This window comes from Oncorhynchus mykiss, chromosome 7, assembly GCF_013265735.2.
Source record: "Oncorhynchus mykiss isolate Arlee chromosome 7, USDA_OmykA_1.1, whole genome shotgun sequence".
Taxonomy (NCBI): domain Eukaryota; kingdom Metazoa; phylum Chordata; class Actinopteri; order Salmoniformes; family Salmonidae; genus Oncorhynchus; species Oncorhynchus mykiss.
This window is the reverse complement of record NC_048571.1, coordinates 61520590-61540266: the sequence shown is the minus strand read 5'-3', so window position 1 is coordinate 61540266 and position 19677 is coordinate 61520590. Positions and strand designations below refer to the sequence as shown.

The 19677-nt window shown below is 42.4% G+C and overlaps 1 protein-coding gene across 1 annotated transcript; it reads right to left on the bottom strand.

Annotated features, from left to right (window-relative positions):
- Positions 1-547: 547 nt before the first annotated feature.
- LOC110528162 (caveolin-3) lies at positions 548-6320 on the bottom strand. Its single transcript, XM_021609990.2, has 2 exons — positions 6070-6320; positions 548-1964 (listed from the first exon to the last, which is right to left on the bottom strand). The coding sequence occupies exons 1-2, from the start codon at positions 6184-6186 to the stop codon at positions 1623-1625; spliced, it is 459 nt and encodes a 152-aa protein (XP_021465665.1). The 5' UTR covers positions 6187-6320; the 3' UTR covers positions 548-1622.
- Positions 6321-19677: the final 13357 nt, after the last annotated feature.

The window sequence follows — 19677 nt, the reverse complement described above, 5'->3', positions numbered from 1 at the left end:
TTCCACTTTAAAATTTCAGACTTGGTTTTCCCTCACGAAAAATGTATCAACCCCTACAAAAATGTATTATAATCCACATAATAATTCAAAGTTTCTGTTGCTGCAGGATTATTTTTACTGCTGTAGTAAACTGGTTCAAATTAAGATCCTACATCTACAGAGGCCAAGAGGATAATAATAATCTGTGATATCAATTCAAAGAAACCCAAATACTGCTCTGGAATATTTATAGCTACAGTCTTATCCACCAAATAATTATGTGCAAATGTTGATAGAGCAAATTCCCCACAGATTAGGTTAGGCCCCACTCATCATAAATCGACAACAGATATTTGTACTTCTCTTTCTCAATCAATATATGAACAAATGCAATAACACCAATGTCGTATATCTTTAGTGAGATAATTGGCGTACACTCTAATGCCACATACTTGGCTGAATTGTAGGACCTGCAAATAGTCTCATTTCTTTCTAACATTCTTACAGTTTCAACAGCCACACAGTCAATTTATTGGTAGCTTATGTGAAAGAAATGTGAAGCAAAATGTACAATTTAGAATGTGTTTAATCAAAATTATTCAGTTGAGAAAATGCATCTTATTGACTCTGTAAAAGGTGATATAATCTTGTTGAAGCACTACAATTCTCTTTTCTATTGTACAACATCAACTAGTTTATCAGCAGGCACAAAATGCACGCATACACACACACACACACACACACACACACACACACACACACACACACACACACACACACACACACACACACACACACACACACACACACACACACACACACACACACACACATCTGACTGTTTAATATACTGTATATCAATTCAGAATTGGGCTCTCCAACCCTGTTCCTGTGAATTACCCTCCTGTAGGTTTTCGCTCCAACCCTAGTTGTAACTAACCTGATTCAGCTCATCAACCAGCTAATTATTAGAATCATGTGTACTAGATTAGGGTTGGAGCGAAAACGTACAGAATGGGAGCTCTTCAGGAACAGGGTTGGAGAGCCCTGTGTAGGCAGTATTGTCCTACAGGCACTGCAATGTCGTTAGAGTAACTGGGGTGTTTATGTCATGTGACCGAGAAGCTACTGTCCTCAGCATCTCAAGATACATTCCATGGCTGCCAGCACTCTATTCCCTCAATGAACAGGCAGCTCTCTGCCTTCCAACGGAGCCAGATCTGTCACCCAACCATGCTGCAGCTATCACAGAGCCTCTAATGGCGCTGGTCGCTCTGAGCATGTCAGGACTCAAAGGGCAAGATGGACTGGGCGGGGCCCAGGGCTCCGGGCGGGGTGAGGGTAACGGGGAGTGTCTTGGGAAATATGAGGACACCAGGACTGGTCATCTGGTCTGGCATATAAAAAGGGTGCAACATTTCATCCAAACACATGTAAACACTGTGGTGGGTGTGAGTCAGTGGTGGCTGGTGACACTTTAAATGGGGAGGACAGGCTTACAGTAATGGCAGGAACAGAATAATGGAATGGCCTCAAACACATTAAACACATGGCTTTCCATGTGTTTGATCCATTCCATTGACTCAATTCCATTCATTATTATGAGCCTTCCTCCCCTCACCAGCCACCTCTGGTGTGAGTATCTAGACCTCTTTGCGCAGGGCCACTTTCACACTGCTGAAGATTTTGCCCAGGGCTTCAAAGAAGGGGTCACAGAAGGTCTGGATGCAGAGGGAGTAGATACGACTGATGCACTGTGACTCGATCAGGCAGCTCTTGATGCAGGGCACCACAGCCCAGATATGACAGAATGAGATGCAGGCGAAGAGGAAGCCCCAGAGCAGAGCCACGGGGATGCCGAAGATGGCTGAGAGGATGCGGTAGCACCAGTACTTGGACACAGTGAAGGTGGTGTAGCTGAGCTTCCACACCCCATCCAGACTGTGTGTGCCGTCAGGCTCTGCGATTACATCCTCAAACTCTACCTGCAGGGAAGGAATACCATGGACGACGTTAGTGAATTCTCACTGATGAAAGGAAGTCTAGTGTTTTCTGAGTACCTAACACCAGGGCCAGGATTTAATCAACGACGTGTTGTCAACAAACCCATTGCACTGTCGACAATATGCCTTTGGAAGGTCATTTTCTTAATATTCACGGAAAAGTAATGGTAAATGCTGTGAATGTTGGCACAAGTGTAAATTCCCTTTTAAAGTCAAGAACAATGTGCTTAGCAACAGTGCACCCTTGATTGAATCCTTGCCCAGTTTCCTCACAAATCAATGGATATGATTATGCAAAAATACACGTGTTATTATGACTTAACAACATTACTGTTATCATTAGTAGTGCCTGGGATACATAGTGCATGAAATAAACACAACTATACTGAGGCCCTATACCACACTTCAATCTGTTCTGTGTACTGTACTAACAAATAGACCCCTTTCTGTGTTTGCAAACATTGCCACACTAGGGACACAGGGAGTTCTCATAGACCGCTAGCAAAAAAGCCTCCATTTGCATGTTGCTTATGAGTGCATTTCCCACTACCTTGGATTATGATTGGATTGTAAAGCTTGTATGAATGACCTGCTTATTATAATGTGTGTGTCATCGTTGCCCATCAACTGCATTATACGTTAACATTTTTTTTTTAAAACACTTCAACTTCAACTGGTAAACATACCCTTCGCTAACTTTACTACAGACTATATCAATGAGCGTTAACTACTGAATCCAAAATAGGTATTTGGCAAAGATCACAACTAAATATACTCTTAGCAACTGCTCAAGCAATAATCAAAACAACATTGTAAGCGTATGAGAACCCCAAAGACGTGTTTTGTTTAGAAGTAATAACTACAGTATGTAAATGTGGTCTATGTTAAATGGGCGCAGATGGTGATGGCTTTCATTTTCTGCCTCCAAAAATCAGTGCGTGACATCATTGTGTTGTGTACTGAAAAGGGGCTGAAACCCAGCATTTCTTCACGTAAAATGCAAGTCTATGATGGCCCAGTTTGTAATTGCTTGTTGTATTCAGTATCCAGCACCTGGTCCTTACATAGACATCTGCAACTCAACCCTGAATGGTAATGAACTTGTTACACTCAACAGATGCCTAACAGATGTAAACCAATTTCTAGAATTTGAAATATTACTACTGAATCACAGTCTATTCCTTTTAATTATCACAACTTTAAAATTGGTTGTAGGCATGCTTTCCAAACTGAAAAGTGGTGCTTGCGTATGTATTCACCCCCTTTGCTATGAAGCCCCTAATAAGATCTGGTGCAACCAGTTACCTTCAAAGGTCACATAATTAGTTAAATAAAGTCCACCTGTGTGCAATCAAAGTGTCCCTTGATCTGTCACACAATCTCAGTATATATACAACTGTTCTGAAAGGCTCCAGAATCTGCAACACCACTAAGCAAGGCACACCACCAAGCAAGTGGCACCATGAAGACCAAGGAGCTCTCCAAACAGGTCAGGGACAAAGTTGTGGAGAAGTACAGATCAGGGTTGGGTTATGAAAAATATCAGAAACTTTGAACATCCCACAGAGCACCATTAAATCCATTATAAAAACATTTGAAAGAATATGGCACCACAACAAACCTGCCAAGAGGGTGCCGCCCACCAAAACTCACGGATAAGGCAAGGAGGGCATTAATCAGAGAGGCAACAAAGAGACCAAAGTTGACCCTGAAGGAGCTGCAAAGCTCCACAGCGGAGATTGGAGTATCTGTCCACTTTAAGCCGTACACTCCACAGAGCTGGGCTTAATGGAATAGTGGCCAGAAAAAAGCCATTGCTTATTAAAGGGGAAAAAAGCAAACACTTTGGTGTTCGCCAAAAGGCATGTGGGAGACTCCCCAAACATATGGAAGAAGGTACTCTGGTCAGATGAGACAAAAATTTAGCTTTTTGGCCATCAAGGAAAAATGCTATGTCTGGTGCGAACCCAACACCTCTCATCACCCCGAGAACACCATCCCCACAGTGACGCATGGTGGTGGCAGCATCATGCTGTGGGGATGTTTTTCATTGGCAGGGACTGGGAAACTGGTCAGAATTGAAGGAATGATGGATGGTGCTAAATACAGGGAAATTCTTGAGAGAAACCTGTTTCATTCTTCCAGAGGTTTGAGATTGGGACAGAGGTTCACCTTCCAGCAGGACAATGACCCTAAGCATACTGCTAAAGCAACACTTGAGCGGTTTAAGGGGAAACATTTAAATGTCTTGGAATGGCCTAGTCAAAGCCCAGACCTCAATCCAATTGAGAATCTGTGGCATGACTTAAAGATTGCTTTACACCAGTGGAACCCATCCAACTTGAAGGAGCTAGAGCAGTTTTGCATTAAAGGATGGGCAAATTTCCAGTTGTTAGATGTGCCAAGCTTATAGAGACATACCCCAAGAGACTTGCAGCTGTAATTACTGCAAAAGGTGGCTCTACAAAGTATTGACTTTGGGGGGAGGGTGAATAGTTATGCAGGCTCAAGTTTTCTGTTTTTTTTGTTTTATTTCTTGTTTCACAATAAAAAACATTTTGCATCTTCAAAGTGTTAGGCATGTTGTGTAAATCAAATGATACAAACCCCCCCAAAATATATTTTAATTCTAGGTTGTAAGACAACAAAATAGGTTAAATGCCAAGGGGGTGAATCCTTTTGCAAGCCACTGTAAGTAATGAAAATACTGAGCTATCGCATACTCTGAAAAAATATCTAAATTATCAAAAATATTTATCTCAAAAATATTGACACCCCGAAAGATTATTAGAAATAAAGTAGTCAAAAGATTAGTATTTGGTCCCATATTCCTAGCATGCGGTAACTACGTCAAGCTTGTGACTCTACAAACGTTTTGGATGCATTTGAAGTTCATTTGGATTGGGTTTCAGATTATTTGTACACTATAGAAATGCAAAATAATGTATTGTGTCCTTCTGGAGTCACTTTTATCGTAAATAATGGGTTTCTAAACACTTCCACATTAAAATGGGGGTGCTACCATGACTACAGATAATCCTGAATGAATCGTGAATAACACAGAGGGTCTAAGATCACACCCCCAAGACATGATAACCATTATCAATAACAGGAAAGGTTAGCATGTCTTGGGGGCAAACCATTATCAATAACAGGAAAGGTTAGCATGTCTTGGGGGCTAACCATTACCAATAACAGGAAAGGTTAGCATGTCTTGGGAGCTAACCATTATCAATAACAGGAAAGGTTAGCATGTCTTGGGGGTACATTGCAATCTTTGACCCTCTGTAATTTTCTCACTCATCATTATTCATGATTCTTTCAGGATTATCTGTAATCGTAGTAGCATCCACATTAATGCAGAAGTGTTTAGAAATATGGTTTACTCTTATTTAGAAAAAATGTCACTCCAAAATGACTCAATACATTATTTAACATTAATTTATACTGAGCACAAAATCATCTGAAACATAGAATATAATAATATATATAATATAATATAATGTTTTGCATACAATATAGTTCAGTATTTACATATTTTATTTTATACAGTCATTATTGCTCATCTTCATCAATAATTTCTGACCCCACTGTACATGCTATACTTAACAGATGACTCACTCAAGTCAATAAAAGTTTTTTCATACGCCCTGTTTAGCCAGGCAGTAGACTATCTCCTTCCACGCTCTCCTGAGCTCTGGGGAAATATAGCGCATGATAGATTTCACTGTATGTAAACATGACGACAAACACAGGAAAAGCAGCTATAAAGCTCTGAAAAGAAACCACCTCATAATATCTGTCTGTCTGTCTGTCTGTATGTCTGTCACAGCGCTTTAGCCCCATTCCAGAAATAAACGTTGGGTGCCGTGCTGGGGCATAAGGAACAGGCCTGGGACTATTTTGGGACATTCATGGCAGCAACACAGCAACATACTGAAGTGTTCAGTGTTGGCTTTAAGTTTAGACTTTAGACTTAATTTTAAACTAAGGTTTAAAGCTTGTCTTTCCTTACTTGAGGCAAAACAAGTTCAACCTGTAGATTCAGTGTGCGTGTGAGTGGGTGGCGTCGTCATGGTTTACCTACCTTGATCACATCCTCATTGATCAATTTAGGGTCTCTGTTGATCAGGTCGATCTCCTTGGTGTGGCTGTCTTTCACAAATTTCTCCTCGTTGGTGTTGTACTGGTACTGGTCGGCCATGGTGGCGCCGTGGGCCTGGGCTGGGGCAGAGGCAGGGAGAGTAGTGGGGCGTGGAGGGCTGGGGCAGAGGACAGTGAGTGTGAACCCACTGAAGCAGACTGCAGGCAGCCCCCTCAGTCACACTGATCCTCCCTGTTACTACTGTGACGACACGGCTGAAATTCCCGTGGACAGCTGCTGCCCCCACATGCGCACACACACACACACACACACACACACACACACACACACACACACACACACACACACACACACACACACACACACACACACACACACACACACACACACACACACACACACACACACACACACACACACACACACACACACACACACACACATATATACATACACCTATACACACACACCTACACATGCACACACACTTACACACCCACACACCTAGACTCACACACCTAGACACACACTCACAGCAAAAGCATGTCTTAAAGGGGACCCCAGAGCCGTGTCAAATTTCACACTGGGCTGTGGGGTCAGCAGGGCAGGGCTTACATGGTAGCATGAATTTCCACTCTAGGGTGATGCAGTGACGCCTCTCCTACTCCTGCTCCCACTGACACCAACAGTTCACTACAGTACCATCGGCGCTGACCAACAACTTCCAGACAGGAAGAATGTAGGACTTTGTCATAAACAGTAATCCACTGTATTATGCTTAGTCAAACAAAGTATATGTGAATGCATAGAACATTTTCAAAACAAGATACTTCATTGATAAAGGGTTCAAGTAAAGAATGAGAAAGTATACATATTGGATTTACCAGATCATTCATCATTCATCCATGTTTTGTTGTTGTATGATTTGTTTTTGTTTTTATAGAGGCCAAAAGTCATTGACTGTTGTTTGACTGTGTAACAGTCCTCAGCCCTCTGGTCACTAGCACAAGGTTTATGTTGTAATCCCAGATCGGTGTCTTTATCTCTTCCCTTCATTCATAAAAGGTGAACGTGATCCTCTCTCTGTATCCTCACCGGTCATTGAAGTAAAACTCATCCACCTCTACTCATCAACGTATTGATGAAAGCACAAGAAAGCATACTGTAGTTCAGCAGGTGTTGATGCATACCTACATTAACAATTAGAAACATGCACTTTACATATGCATTTTTTGGAATGTAATTACTTTTAATAAGCAATGGATGATGTGCATTTCAGCTGTGAACTGACCATCATTATACAATGTCAAATGAGTTTCAGCTAGCCCTGTAGACAAATGCCCTCTTGAGGTGCTCATTTTCAGTCATCATTAAGCTGTCACCCACTGTGATAAAAAATATATTTGATTGAGAATCTTGTCTAGCTTTATATTCATAAACTACCACTGACATTGCAAATGTTACAGTTAATAAGCAGTCAGTGACATAATTGACAACTTCCATTATGTCTATTAACAAATTCTATGGGCTGTACAGCGAGCAAATAGAATAAAAAATAAATGACATTTTCATTTATGAGTCAAGCCTCACTGGTGGTAGAACACTGTGCAGTGTGTCACTGTCTCAATATGTCCACTATAAAGTATTTAATTTAACCTATGGCATATTGCTGGACAGCACATAGTAGTGAGTCAGTGCCAATGCAAGACTAGTTACTGTAAAACAGATTTTTTTTAACTAGGCAAGTCAGTTATGAACAAATTCTTATTTTCAATGACGGCCTTGGAACAGTGGGTTAACTGGCTGTTCAGGGACAGAATGACATATTTGTACCTTGTCAGCTCGGGGATTTGAACTTGCAACCTTGCAGTTACTAGTCCAACACTCTAACCACTAGGCTACCACCAGGTTTCTCTGCTACCCTCACACCCTGTCCTTGTGAGTCTCAGGGCAAGACAAAACAGAACAAGAGTGACCATAGAACATTTCTGGAAAACCAGGGAATTCATTCAATTTACCCAGAATTTTGCAACCCTGGTTAGTAGTAGCTGATTTCATTGACAAATCAAAATCAATTAAATTAGAGTACTTTGGAGACAAGAAATTGAGTGTTTTATCCCATGGCTCCCGTCATCCCAGGCACATCCATCTTCTACCAGGGAAAGAGCATACTCAAACTCGTCATTGTACTGTAGGTGATAGACGCTAGGGATCCACCTCTTTGATGGTATGCATTCTGTATGAAGAAAGCAAGAGCTTGTCATTGACTTCCTATAAGCCTGTATTATTCATGAATTATCTTTATCATCCTTAAAAGCTCTACTAACTCACCAGTGCATTTTGTATCTATTTTGTATTATAAGCCTGCATAATGATCTCTACTTCTTATGGACATGTGTTTTAGTGGTATTTTAAAGTGGGTATTTTAAAGTAGATATTATGGCCTCGAGATGGGAAAACTGGGTCCATAAACTCAACAGAACCACAATGACTCTCGACCCCTCCTGCCTCCAGTATTTGTGCTGCAAAAGTTTATTTTGGGCGGCTAGAGTCAGTCTGGAGTATTTCTTCTCTCTCTCTCTCTCTCTCTCTCTCTCTCTCTCTCTCTCTCTCTCTCTCTCTCTCTCTCTCTCTCTCTCTCTCTCTCTCTCTCTCTCTCTCTCTCTCTCTCTCTCTCTCTCTCTCATGTTCTGTTATAATTTCCCTATAAAACGCAGTACTCTCTCAAAATAAATGTATCATCTGATTTAGGATTCCTTACAGTTGTCACGATCAGTCATTACATCCTATATTTACTTGTTGCATAAACAAGACCATAGAAACATTATGATGATATGGAAAAGAGGAAGGAGAAGAGGAAAAAGAAGTGTTAGCTAAGCGAGCAACAGTAATAGCAGTGTATCACTATTGTAAGCCTGTTGCAATTTATCTCCACCAACAGACTGCTGTCCAGTAGCATGCAAAAAATACTGTATTGAGTCAAGTGAAGTGTGTCTTTAGGGAAGAGCAGTGGCTTGATCATGTTCCCTGTACCAGTTCCCTTTGGGCAGAGAGACAGAAAGTGGGAGAGATGGAAACAGGGGGTGGGAGAGAGGAAAGGGGAGTGGTGGAATGGGATCAGAGTGTGGGCTGGGGTCTGGTGGGCTGGGGGTCGGGGCACGGAGAAGGAGGAGGGACAGAAATAGATCCCTGATTGTCACGGAGGGCATGCCTGTGTCTCCTGTGTGTGTCAATGCTGTAAACTGCAGTGGGTCCTGACTGACAGACTGAGCCAGACAGATGGCACCCCAACAGATAGACCGCATGGGAGTAAAATTGATCGTCGAAGACTCCTAGATGTTTTGACATTGATGTTGACTTCTTTACTGAACAGTAGGGTCCACCAGACAACTTAAAAGGGTTTCTTACAATCCCAGAGAAATTGAAGAATGTATCCCTGTGGTACAGGCAAGGTTCACTGCAATTTCCATTGAAAATGAACTGTATCACAAAAATAGTTGCTTCATAAGTTTGTCCCTTTCCCCCTGCTGTATCTTTGCACAACTACTAGCTCCAGAGAATGGTAGTGTATGCATGCTAAGGGTCAGAAATACCAATGATTAGTACGGTAGAGTGCATTAGCATCTCACAACAGCTGTGCAGTGCTTTTAAAGTTGACATAATTTGAATTGCTGGGGCAACTATAATTGCCTAAGTCTATTTAGGCTCCAGAGACAAGTCTGTAGCTCATTATGTTTTATCTTAATTGCTAACACATTTCTTCAAGCTATGGTTTAGAGATGAAACTGACTCCAATGAACCAATAATAGTTCTAAATTAGTATTTTGCACTAAAATAAGAAAAAATAAATCATATTATTTTTTAGATACGGTGTAATATAATTGAACAGATTTACTAAATAAATATGACAAGTTCTACTTTTTAAAATCCATCCTTTGCAGAGTAAAGGTTGCAAAGTAATTTTTTCTTTGAGAATAAGACATGACTGCAAACAACCAGTGCCAATGTAGTGTGCTTCAGCCCAGCCCACTCCCTCCATCCTCCCTCCCTCCCTCCTTCCTTCCCTCCACCCTCCCTCCACCATCCCTCCACACTCCCATAGAAGGTGGCAGAGCCCAACATCAGTCCCTGGCTAGTCGGACGATGATGCTACCACAGCACTTTCCCATACTCTTAAAGAAGGGAGTGATGGCGATGTTTAACACACTGCTCCAAACGGTCTGAACCCAGTGCATGTTGATCAGGAATAATTTTGCACGCCCAATTTTTCAGTTTTTGATTTGTTAAAAAAGTTTGAAATATCCAATAAATGTCGTTCCACTTCATGATTGTGTCCCACTTGTTGTTGATTCTTCACAAAAAAATACAGTTTTATATCTTTATGTTTGAAGCCTGAAATGTGGCAAAAGGTCGCAAAGTTCAAGGGGGCCGAATACTTTCGCAAGGCACTGTATGTATAGGGATGGTCAGAATAAGGAGGTTGGGAGGTTAACAAATACTTTATATTTTTTATTTATTTAATGTGATGCAGAGAAGCCACAGACATGAACTGAATCACACTCACTGCAATAACCACATTACAATGGGACTGAATCATTACTTATAATATGGTCACGGCGCGAGATGAAAAACGAGGTATAGTTCAAACTGTGTCCACATGAGGTCAGCGTCGCTCAGCACACCAGTTTTCAACATCAGATTCCACTTTGTTGGATGCCAGATCTCCCTCTCTATTGCCTTCAGATGTATGTCCAGTCTACCATTAAAGCTACGGGGTTTGAGATACATGAGTGCTCATGTCAATAAAATCCTAGCCAGTTAATCCATACCACTGAACATTGTATGCATTGTATAGACATTACCTAACAAGTTTACCATTAATGGCTCATGGTGTACAGAGAACTCTATGTAGGTGACCCAAATCCTTCCCTATCTCAACCATAACATTTCCAGAGTATCTCAGAACATCAATACGTGATTATATGCATACTGTTGCTCTTATTTCATGCCTGTGTTTAAACCTCCCCTTCCCCTATCTGGAAGTCAACAGACAGGGGATGTGGGGTATGCGGAGTATTTGCAAGCACACGCAGTGCTTTTATCTCCCACAGAGTGCTCTCTGTCTGTATAAACCTTCACTTTAATTTTAACTCGCTGTTTACCGGGCTGTGCAGCAGTGTGTGTCAGTTACCTTTAGACACTTGTTGACTCCCCTTGGGTCCCTGTCCTTCACCAGAGGCCTGGTGTAACTGTGGATAGAGATGGAGAGTGAGACAGAGTCATCCTCTTGGGCTGGTTCCTCTGCCTCTACCTCCACTACTTCCTCCAGTAGTCCTTCTGCTGTGTGTCTGTCTGGAGGGATTCCCGGGGGTGGGACCCACAGAGGAGTCTCCTGCTCCACTGTGTCCTCCAGGTCTAGCCTGGTCTTGGCTGGCGTACGCCCTGTGGCCATGGTGTGTGTGTCTCAGTGGCGTGCACCTTCACTGGGCTGGGAGGTTGACCACCATAGACCAATCCTACTCCGCTCGCCCCAGCAACCCAGTCGCTGACACCCCAGTGGGACATAGTGGACTGGTGACTGCATCTGTGCATACTCCCTCAATGTGGAATTCCCAAATTGGCTTTCACAGGCCTGACAGGCCAAATGAAGGAGCTAATTTTGACCTGTGTGAGAACTTTCCTAAAGGAGGAGCTGTCCTCCACATTGTAATTGACAGAGTAAAATTTGCGAATTATATACAAAAAACATCTGAGGCACACGTGTTGATTTGAGTCCATTGATAACACTGTGCTAATTATAATGATGTTGGTAATGCTGCTTCGTCCTGTAAAACATATTTTGCCGGATTTCAAGAAACAAAATACAAAGTGAGACAATGATATACACTATATATACACTGCTCAAAAAAATAAAGGGAACACTAAAATAACACATCCTAGATCTGAATGAATGAAATATTCTTATTAAATACTTTTTTCTTTACATAGTTGAATGTTCTGGCAACAAAATCACACAAAAATGATCAATGGAAATCAAATTTATCAACCCATGGAGGTCTGGATTTGGAATCACACTCAAAATTAAAGTGGATAACCAAACAACAGGCTGATTTAATGTCCTTAAAACAAGTCAAAATGAGGCGCAGTAGTGTGTGTGGCCTCCACGTGCCTGTATGACCTCCCTACAACGCCTGGGCATGCTCCTGATGAGGTGGCGGATGGTCTCCTGAGGGATCTCCTCCCAGACCTGGACTAAAGCATCCGCCAACTCCTGGACAGTCTGTGGTGCAACGTGGCGTTGGTGGATGGAGCAAGACATGATGTCCCAGATGTGCTCAATTGGATTCAGGTCTGGGGAACGGGCGGGCCAGTCCATAGCATCAATGCCTTCCTCTTGCAGGAACTGCTGACACACTCCAGCCACATGAGGTCTAGCATTGTCTTGCATTAGGAGGAACCCAGGGCCAACCGCACCAGCATATTGTCTCACAAGGGGTCTGAGGATTTCATCTCGGTACCTAATGGCAGTCAGGCTACCTCTGGCGAGCACATGGAGGGCTGTGCGGCCCCCCAAAGAAATGCCACCCCACACCATGACTGACCCACCGCCAAACCGGTCATGCTGGAGGATGTTGCAGGCAGAAGAACGTTCTCCACGGCGTCTCCAGACTCTGTAACGTCTGTCACATGTGCTCAGTGTGAACCTGCTTTCATCTGTGAAGAGCACAGGGCGCCAGTGGCGATTTGCCAATCTTGGTGTTCTCTGGCAAATGCCAAACGTCCTGCACAGAGTTGGGCTGTAAGCACAACCCCCACCTGTGGACGTCGGGCCCTCATACCGCCCTCATGGAGTCTGTTTCTGACCGTTTGAGCAGACAAATGCACATTTGTGGCCTGCTGGAGGTCATTTTGCTACCTGAGCCCCTTGTGTGGGTTGTAGTCTCCGTCTCATGCTACCACTAGAGTGAAAGCACCGCCAGCACTCAAAAGTTACCAAAACATCAGCCAGGAAGCATAGGAACTGAGAAGTGGTCTGTAGTCACCACCTGCAGAACCACTCCTTTATTGGGGGTGTCTTGCTAATTGCCTATAATTTCCACCTATTGTCTATTCCATTTGCACAGCAGCATGTGAAATTTATTGTCAATCAGTGTTGCTTCCTAAGTGGACAGTTTGATTTCACAGAAGTGTGATTGACTTGGAGTTACATTGTGTTGTTTAAGTGTTCCCTTTATTTTTTTGAGCAGTGTATATACAAAAGTATATACCCCTTCAAATTATTGGATTTGACTATTTCAGCCACACCCATTGCTGACAAGTATATAAAATCGAGCACACCGCCATGCAATATCCATAGACAAACATTGGCAGTAGAATGGCCTTACTGAAGAGCTCAGTGACTTTCAACGTGGCACCATCATAGGATGCCAGTTCGACAGATTTCTGCACTGCTAGAGCTGCCACGGTCAACTGTAAGTGCTGTTATTGTGAAGTGGAAACGTCTAGGAACATCAACGGCTCAGCCGCAAAGTGGTAGGACTCACAGAACGGGACCGCCAAGTCCTGAAGCGCGCAAAAATCATCTGTACTCGGTGGCAAAACTCACTTCTGAGTTCCATACTACCTCTGGAAGCAACGTCAACACAAAAACTGCACAAAAACAGAAAAACTTCATAAAATGGGTTGTCATGGCCGAGCAGCCGCACACAAGGCTTTGATTTCCATGCGCAATGCCAAGTGATGGCTGGAGTGGTGTAAAGCTCGCCGCCATTGGACTCTGGAGCAGTGGAAACGCATTCTCTGGAGTGATTAATTATGCTTCACCATCTGGCAGTCTGAAGGAAGAATCTGGGATTGGTGGATGCCAAGAGAACACTACCTGCCCCAATGCATAGTGCCAACTGTAAAGTTTGGTGGAGGAGAAATAATGGTCTGGGGCTGTTTTTCATGGTTCGGGCTAGGCCCCTTAGTTCCAGTGAAGAGAAATATTAACGCTATAGCATACAATGACATTCTAGACGATTCTGTGCTTCAAACTTGGTGGCAACAGTTTGGGGAAGGCCCTTTGCTGTTTCAGCATGACAATGCCCCTGTGCACAAAGTGAGGTCCATACAAAAATGGTTTGTCGAGTTTGGTGTGGAATAACTTGACTGACCTGCACAGAGCACTGACCTCAGCCCTGTCGAACACCTTTGGGATGAATTGGAACGTAGACTGCAAGCCAGGTCTAATCTCCCAACATCAGTGCCCGGGCTCACTAATGCTCTTGTGGCTGAATTGAAGTAAGTCCCTGCAGCAATGTTCCAACATTTAATGTAAAGCCTTCCCAAAAGAGTGGAGGCTGTTATAGCAGCAAAAGGGGGACCAACTTCATATTAACGCCTAAGACTTTGGAATGAGATGTCCACATACCGCAGGCGTCCCGCAGGCGTCCACATACCTTTGGTCATCTAGTGTATCGCAGGGCATATACAAGTGTCAGACATTGAATTGGATCAATAGATTGAATAGATCCACATCCAGCTTGATTCACATGGATGTGATGTGATTTTATTGTCATGCTGGGGGTGTCATCCACATCGCCTGGTTGAACAGCACAGAAGACGGAGCTGACGCAGTATGCCCTTCAGTCTGCAGACATGGAGAGACAGCAAGCAGCCTGTTCAAAGCCTTGTAATAGAGCCATTGAAAGTGAGATATAATGTATGGCTTTATAGCGCTCTCTGCTGGCCAAGACATTTTACTCTGCATTTATCTATTTAGAAGCCAATGAAACATAATTGCCAAACATGCAAGCTGACAGGGTGAATTAGTTTCTGCACACATCTTTGTCTGCTGTACTGTACCACTACCCATTGCTGCTTACTGCAGACTTGAGTAAAAGTGTAGATAAATATACAGACAACAATCATCATCAAACAACCTTCGACTTGGTGATATAGTGTACTGAATGGAGTGTCTCCCCCAGGTATTGATGGGTGGATTGCTTTTACAGCAGCCATTCTGGAGTAGGGTATTGAGACTGGATGTGATGATTGATGTGTGGTGAAATCATGGTGATGGAATGCACCAGGCATCTTGGTGGGTGAGCCCCACAGACAGAGACAGAGATGTGCCTGCTCTTTATCACACAACAGAAATGATGTAGAAGTGACTCAAGCCACCGTGGCTTTGTTAATCTGTCATATAATATACAGTGCCTTCATAAAGTATTCATACCCCTTGACTTATTCCACATTTATTTGAGTTACAACCTGAATTCAAAATTTTTTTTTTTTTAAACGTCTCATCCATCTATCTACACACAAAAACACATAATGAACAAATGAAACATGTTTTTCAAAAATGTTGCAAATGTATTGAAAATTAAATATAGAAATATCTCATTTACATAAGTATTCACACCCCCAAGTCAATACTTTGTAGAAGCTACTTTGGCAGCGATTACAGCTGTGAGTCTTTCTGGGTAAGTCTCCAAGAGCTTTCCACACCTGGATTGTGCAACATTTGCCAATTATTCCTTTCAAAATTCTTCAACCTCTGTCAAATTTGTTGTTGATCATTGCAAGACAACCATTTTCAGGTCTTTTCATAGATTTTCAAGTAAATTTAAGTCAAAACTGTAACTCCGCCATTCAGGAACATTTACTGTCTTCTTGGTAAGAAACTCCAGTATAGATTTGGCCGATTTGTGTTTCAGATTATTGTCCTGCTGAAAGGTGAATTCAACTCCCTGTGTCTGGTGGAAAGTAGACTGAAACAGGTTTTCCTCTAGAATTTTGCCTGTGCTTAGCTCCATTCCATTCATTTTATATTTTTTAAAACTCCCCATTCCTTAACCATTACAAGCATAACCATAACATGATGCAGCCACAACTATGATTGAACATATGGAGAGTTGGACACAGCAAGTGTGGTATTGTATTTGCTCCAAACATTACACTTTGTATTCAGGAAAAAAAGTGAATTGCTTTGCCACATTTTTTGCAGTATTACTTTAGTGCTTTGTTGCAAACAGGATGCATGTTCTGGAATATTTTTATTATGTACAGGCTTCCATATTTTCATTCTGTCAATCAGGTTAGTATTGTGAAGTAACTACAATGTTTCTGATACATCCTCAGTTTTCTCTTATCACAGCCATTAAACTATAACTTTTTTCAAGTCACCATTGATCTCAGGATGAAATCCCTGAAATCCCAGAGTGCCCTTCCACTCAGATAACTGAGTTAGGAAGGACGCCTGTATATGTGGAGTGACTGGGTGTATTGATACGCCATCCAAAGTGTAATTAATAACTTCACCATGCTCAAAAGTATATTCAATATCTGCCTCTTTTTTTACCCATCTTCTTTGTGAAACGTTGGAAAACCTCCCTGCTCTTTGTGGTTGAATCTGTGTTTGAAATTCCCTCCCTATTGATGGATCTTACAGATAAACTATATGTGTGGGGTACAGAGATGAGGTAGTCATTCAAAAATCATGTTAAACACCATTATTGCACCATCCATGCAACTTATTATGTAACCTGTTTATTCCTGAAGTTATTTAGGCTTGCAATAACAAAGAAGTTGAATACTTATTGACTCAAGACATTTCAGCTTTTATTTTGTATCAATTTGTAAACATAAAAAAAAAAAAATCCACTTTGACATTATGGGGTATTGTGTGTAAGCCAGTGACACATTGTTATTTTTAATCCATTTTAAATTCAGACTAACACAACAAAATGTGGAAAAGGTCAATGGGTGTGAATACTTTCTGAAGGCACTGTAATTAAGTAATGTGCGTATAGAAACATTGAATTATACAACTACTAAGCTAGCAGGCAGCCCTTTGTGGCCCTCACCTTTGCCAGACACTACTCTATATCATCTTTGTAGATCATCAGGGAGAGGGGCTTTGGGCCAGGACCCCCAGCTGACTACAGGTTCAAATAGACAACTCTGTTTGAATTTGCTCTGAGCACAATTACCCCCTACTAGTTTTGTCTTCCCGGGTGATTTAAGGGGAACATCTGCTTTATCCAACATTTAGACCCCTTAGTAGATCTCCAGTGTGTATGTCTGATCCCCGGATGCATTGGACTGGCATTTTAAAAGACATTTCAATAAATAATGTACATAAAGGTAGATAGACTCAGCGAAAAGACATTGCCACAAGCAGCACCGCAGATATTGAGATGAGTGAGATGAAAGACTGCACTCACAAACCGTCATACACAGTATCTTCGCATGGGTTCACTTCACGTTGGTACAGTGTGGTAGCCAGGCAACCAAAACAGCAGAGAAGTTGCGCCTGTTCAACGCTCTTAGTTGTTCTGGAAATTGACCTACTATGCTGTTTACTTAATGCATCTATGTCATATCGCTGAGTCTACCTTTAAATAAATCACTTAAACATGTTTTAACGGATGAAATACACTACATGACCAAAAGTATGTGGACACCTGTTCGTCAAACATCTCATTCCAAAATCATGGGCATCAATATGGAGTTGGTCCCCCTTTTTCTGCTATAACAGCCTCCACTCTTCTGGGAAGGCTTTCCACCAGGTGTTGGAACATTTCTGCGGAGATTTGCTTCAATTCAGCCACAAGAGCATTAGTGAGGTCGGGCACTGATGTTGGGCAATTAGAATCATCTAGAATGTCATTGTATGCTGTAGAATTAAGGTGGCCCTAGCCCGAAACATGAAAAATAGCCCCAAACCATTATTCCTCCTCCACCAAGCTTTACAGATGGCACTATGCATTGGGGCAGGTAGCGTTCTCATGGCATCCGCCAATCCCAGATTAGTCCGTAGGACTGCCAGATGGTGAAGCGTGATTCATCAGAGAATACCTTTCCACTGCTCCAGAGTCCAATGGCGGCGAGCTTTACACCACTCCAGCCGACACTTGGCATTGCACATGATGATCTTAGGATTGTGTGCGGCTGCTCGGCCATGGAAACCCATTTTGTGAATGTCCCGCCGAACAGTTATTGTGCTTCCAGAGGCAGTTTGGAACTCTGTAGTAAGTTTTGCAACTGAGTACAGACGATTTTTACACATTACATGCTTCAGCACTCGGCGGCCCGTTCGGTGAGCTTGTGTGGCCCACCACCCCGGCTGAGCCATTGTTGCTCCTAGATGTTTCCACTTCACAATAAGAAGCACTTACAGTTGACCGGAGCAGCTCTAGCAGGGCAGAATTTTGATGAACTGACTTGTTGGAAAAGTGGCATCCTATGACTGTTCCAAGTTGAAAGTCACTGAGCTCTTCAGTAGGGCTACTATATGTAGTCAGGTAGATTCAATCACTGAGAAGTCTCATGTTGGCCTGTCTTTTTCACTGGCTTTATTCAGATGATAATAAGCTCTGTCATTCTGTATGTCTGTAGCTATAGGCTGTGGGTAATGAGACACATAGCCTGTGTAATGTGAAGAGCAGGTTCAGGCCACTCTCTCTTTCGCTCTATGCTCTCCCAAACTGGATCAAAAGCCTAGCATCCAGCACTGCAGCAGAGGACCTTGTTGCTGTGTCCCTGCCTACTGCCTCACTGCATTTCCATGACGACAGGCACAGACGACATTTAAGGCATCCCTCAGATTCATGGTGGATGGTTCCATTTTTAAATCTCCATGTTGCTGTTTTATACTAGTTTTACCTTTTATCCCTTGCATTAATATATACTTGCACATGACACATAGTTTTTCACTGTAAGATGGTTTTAATTATTGTAATTATTAGAAAAGATATATCTATTGTTGTTACTCTTGTAATTATGCTTTATTTAAATAATGTGTTAATGAGAGAAAGTTAATTAGAAGCTTTACATTCCTGCTGTACAATTTTAAAATAGGAAAGTATTCCAATACATTTTTTCCTGTTCATTGGAAACATGAGTAAACATGTCCATAAATGTTATTTCAGAATATAAACTGAGCAAAAAAAGATAATTCGTAAAAATTCAATTAACATCACAGATCATCATTTTAAAGGGTTTAAACACTGTTTTCCATGCTTGTTCAATGAACCATAAACAATGAATGAACATGCACCTGTGGAACGGTCGTTAAGACACTAACAGCTTACAGATGGTAGACAATTAAGGTCACAGTAATGAAAACTTTGGACACTGCTTCTACTGCTTCTACTGACTCTGAAAAACACCAAAAGAAAGATGCCCAGGGTCCCTGCTCAAAAAGTACTCTTCACTGACGAGTCGCGGTTTTGTCTCACCAGGGGTGATGGTCGAATTTGCGTTTATCGTTGAAGGAATGAGCATTACACGAGGCCTGTACTCTGGAGCGGGATCGATTTGGAGGTGGAGTGTCCGTCATGGTCTGGGGCGGTGTGTCACAGTATCATCGGACTGAGCTTGTTGTCATTGCAGGCAATCTCAACGCTGTGCATCACAGGGAAGACATCCTCCTCCTCATGTTGTACCCTTCCTGCAGGCTCATTCTGACATCCTGGCTCATCCTGACATGACAATGCCACCAGCCATACTGTTCGTCTGGGACCTGTTGGATTGGAGGGTGAGGGCTAGGGCCATTTCCCCCTCAAAATGTCCAGGAACTTGCAGATGCCTTGGTGGAAGAGT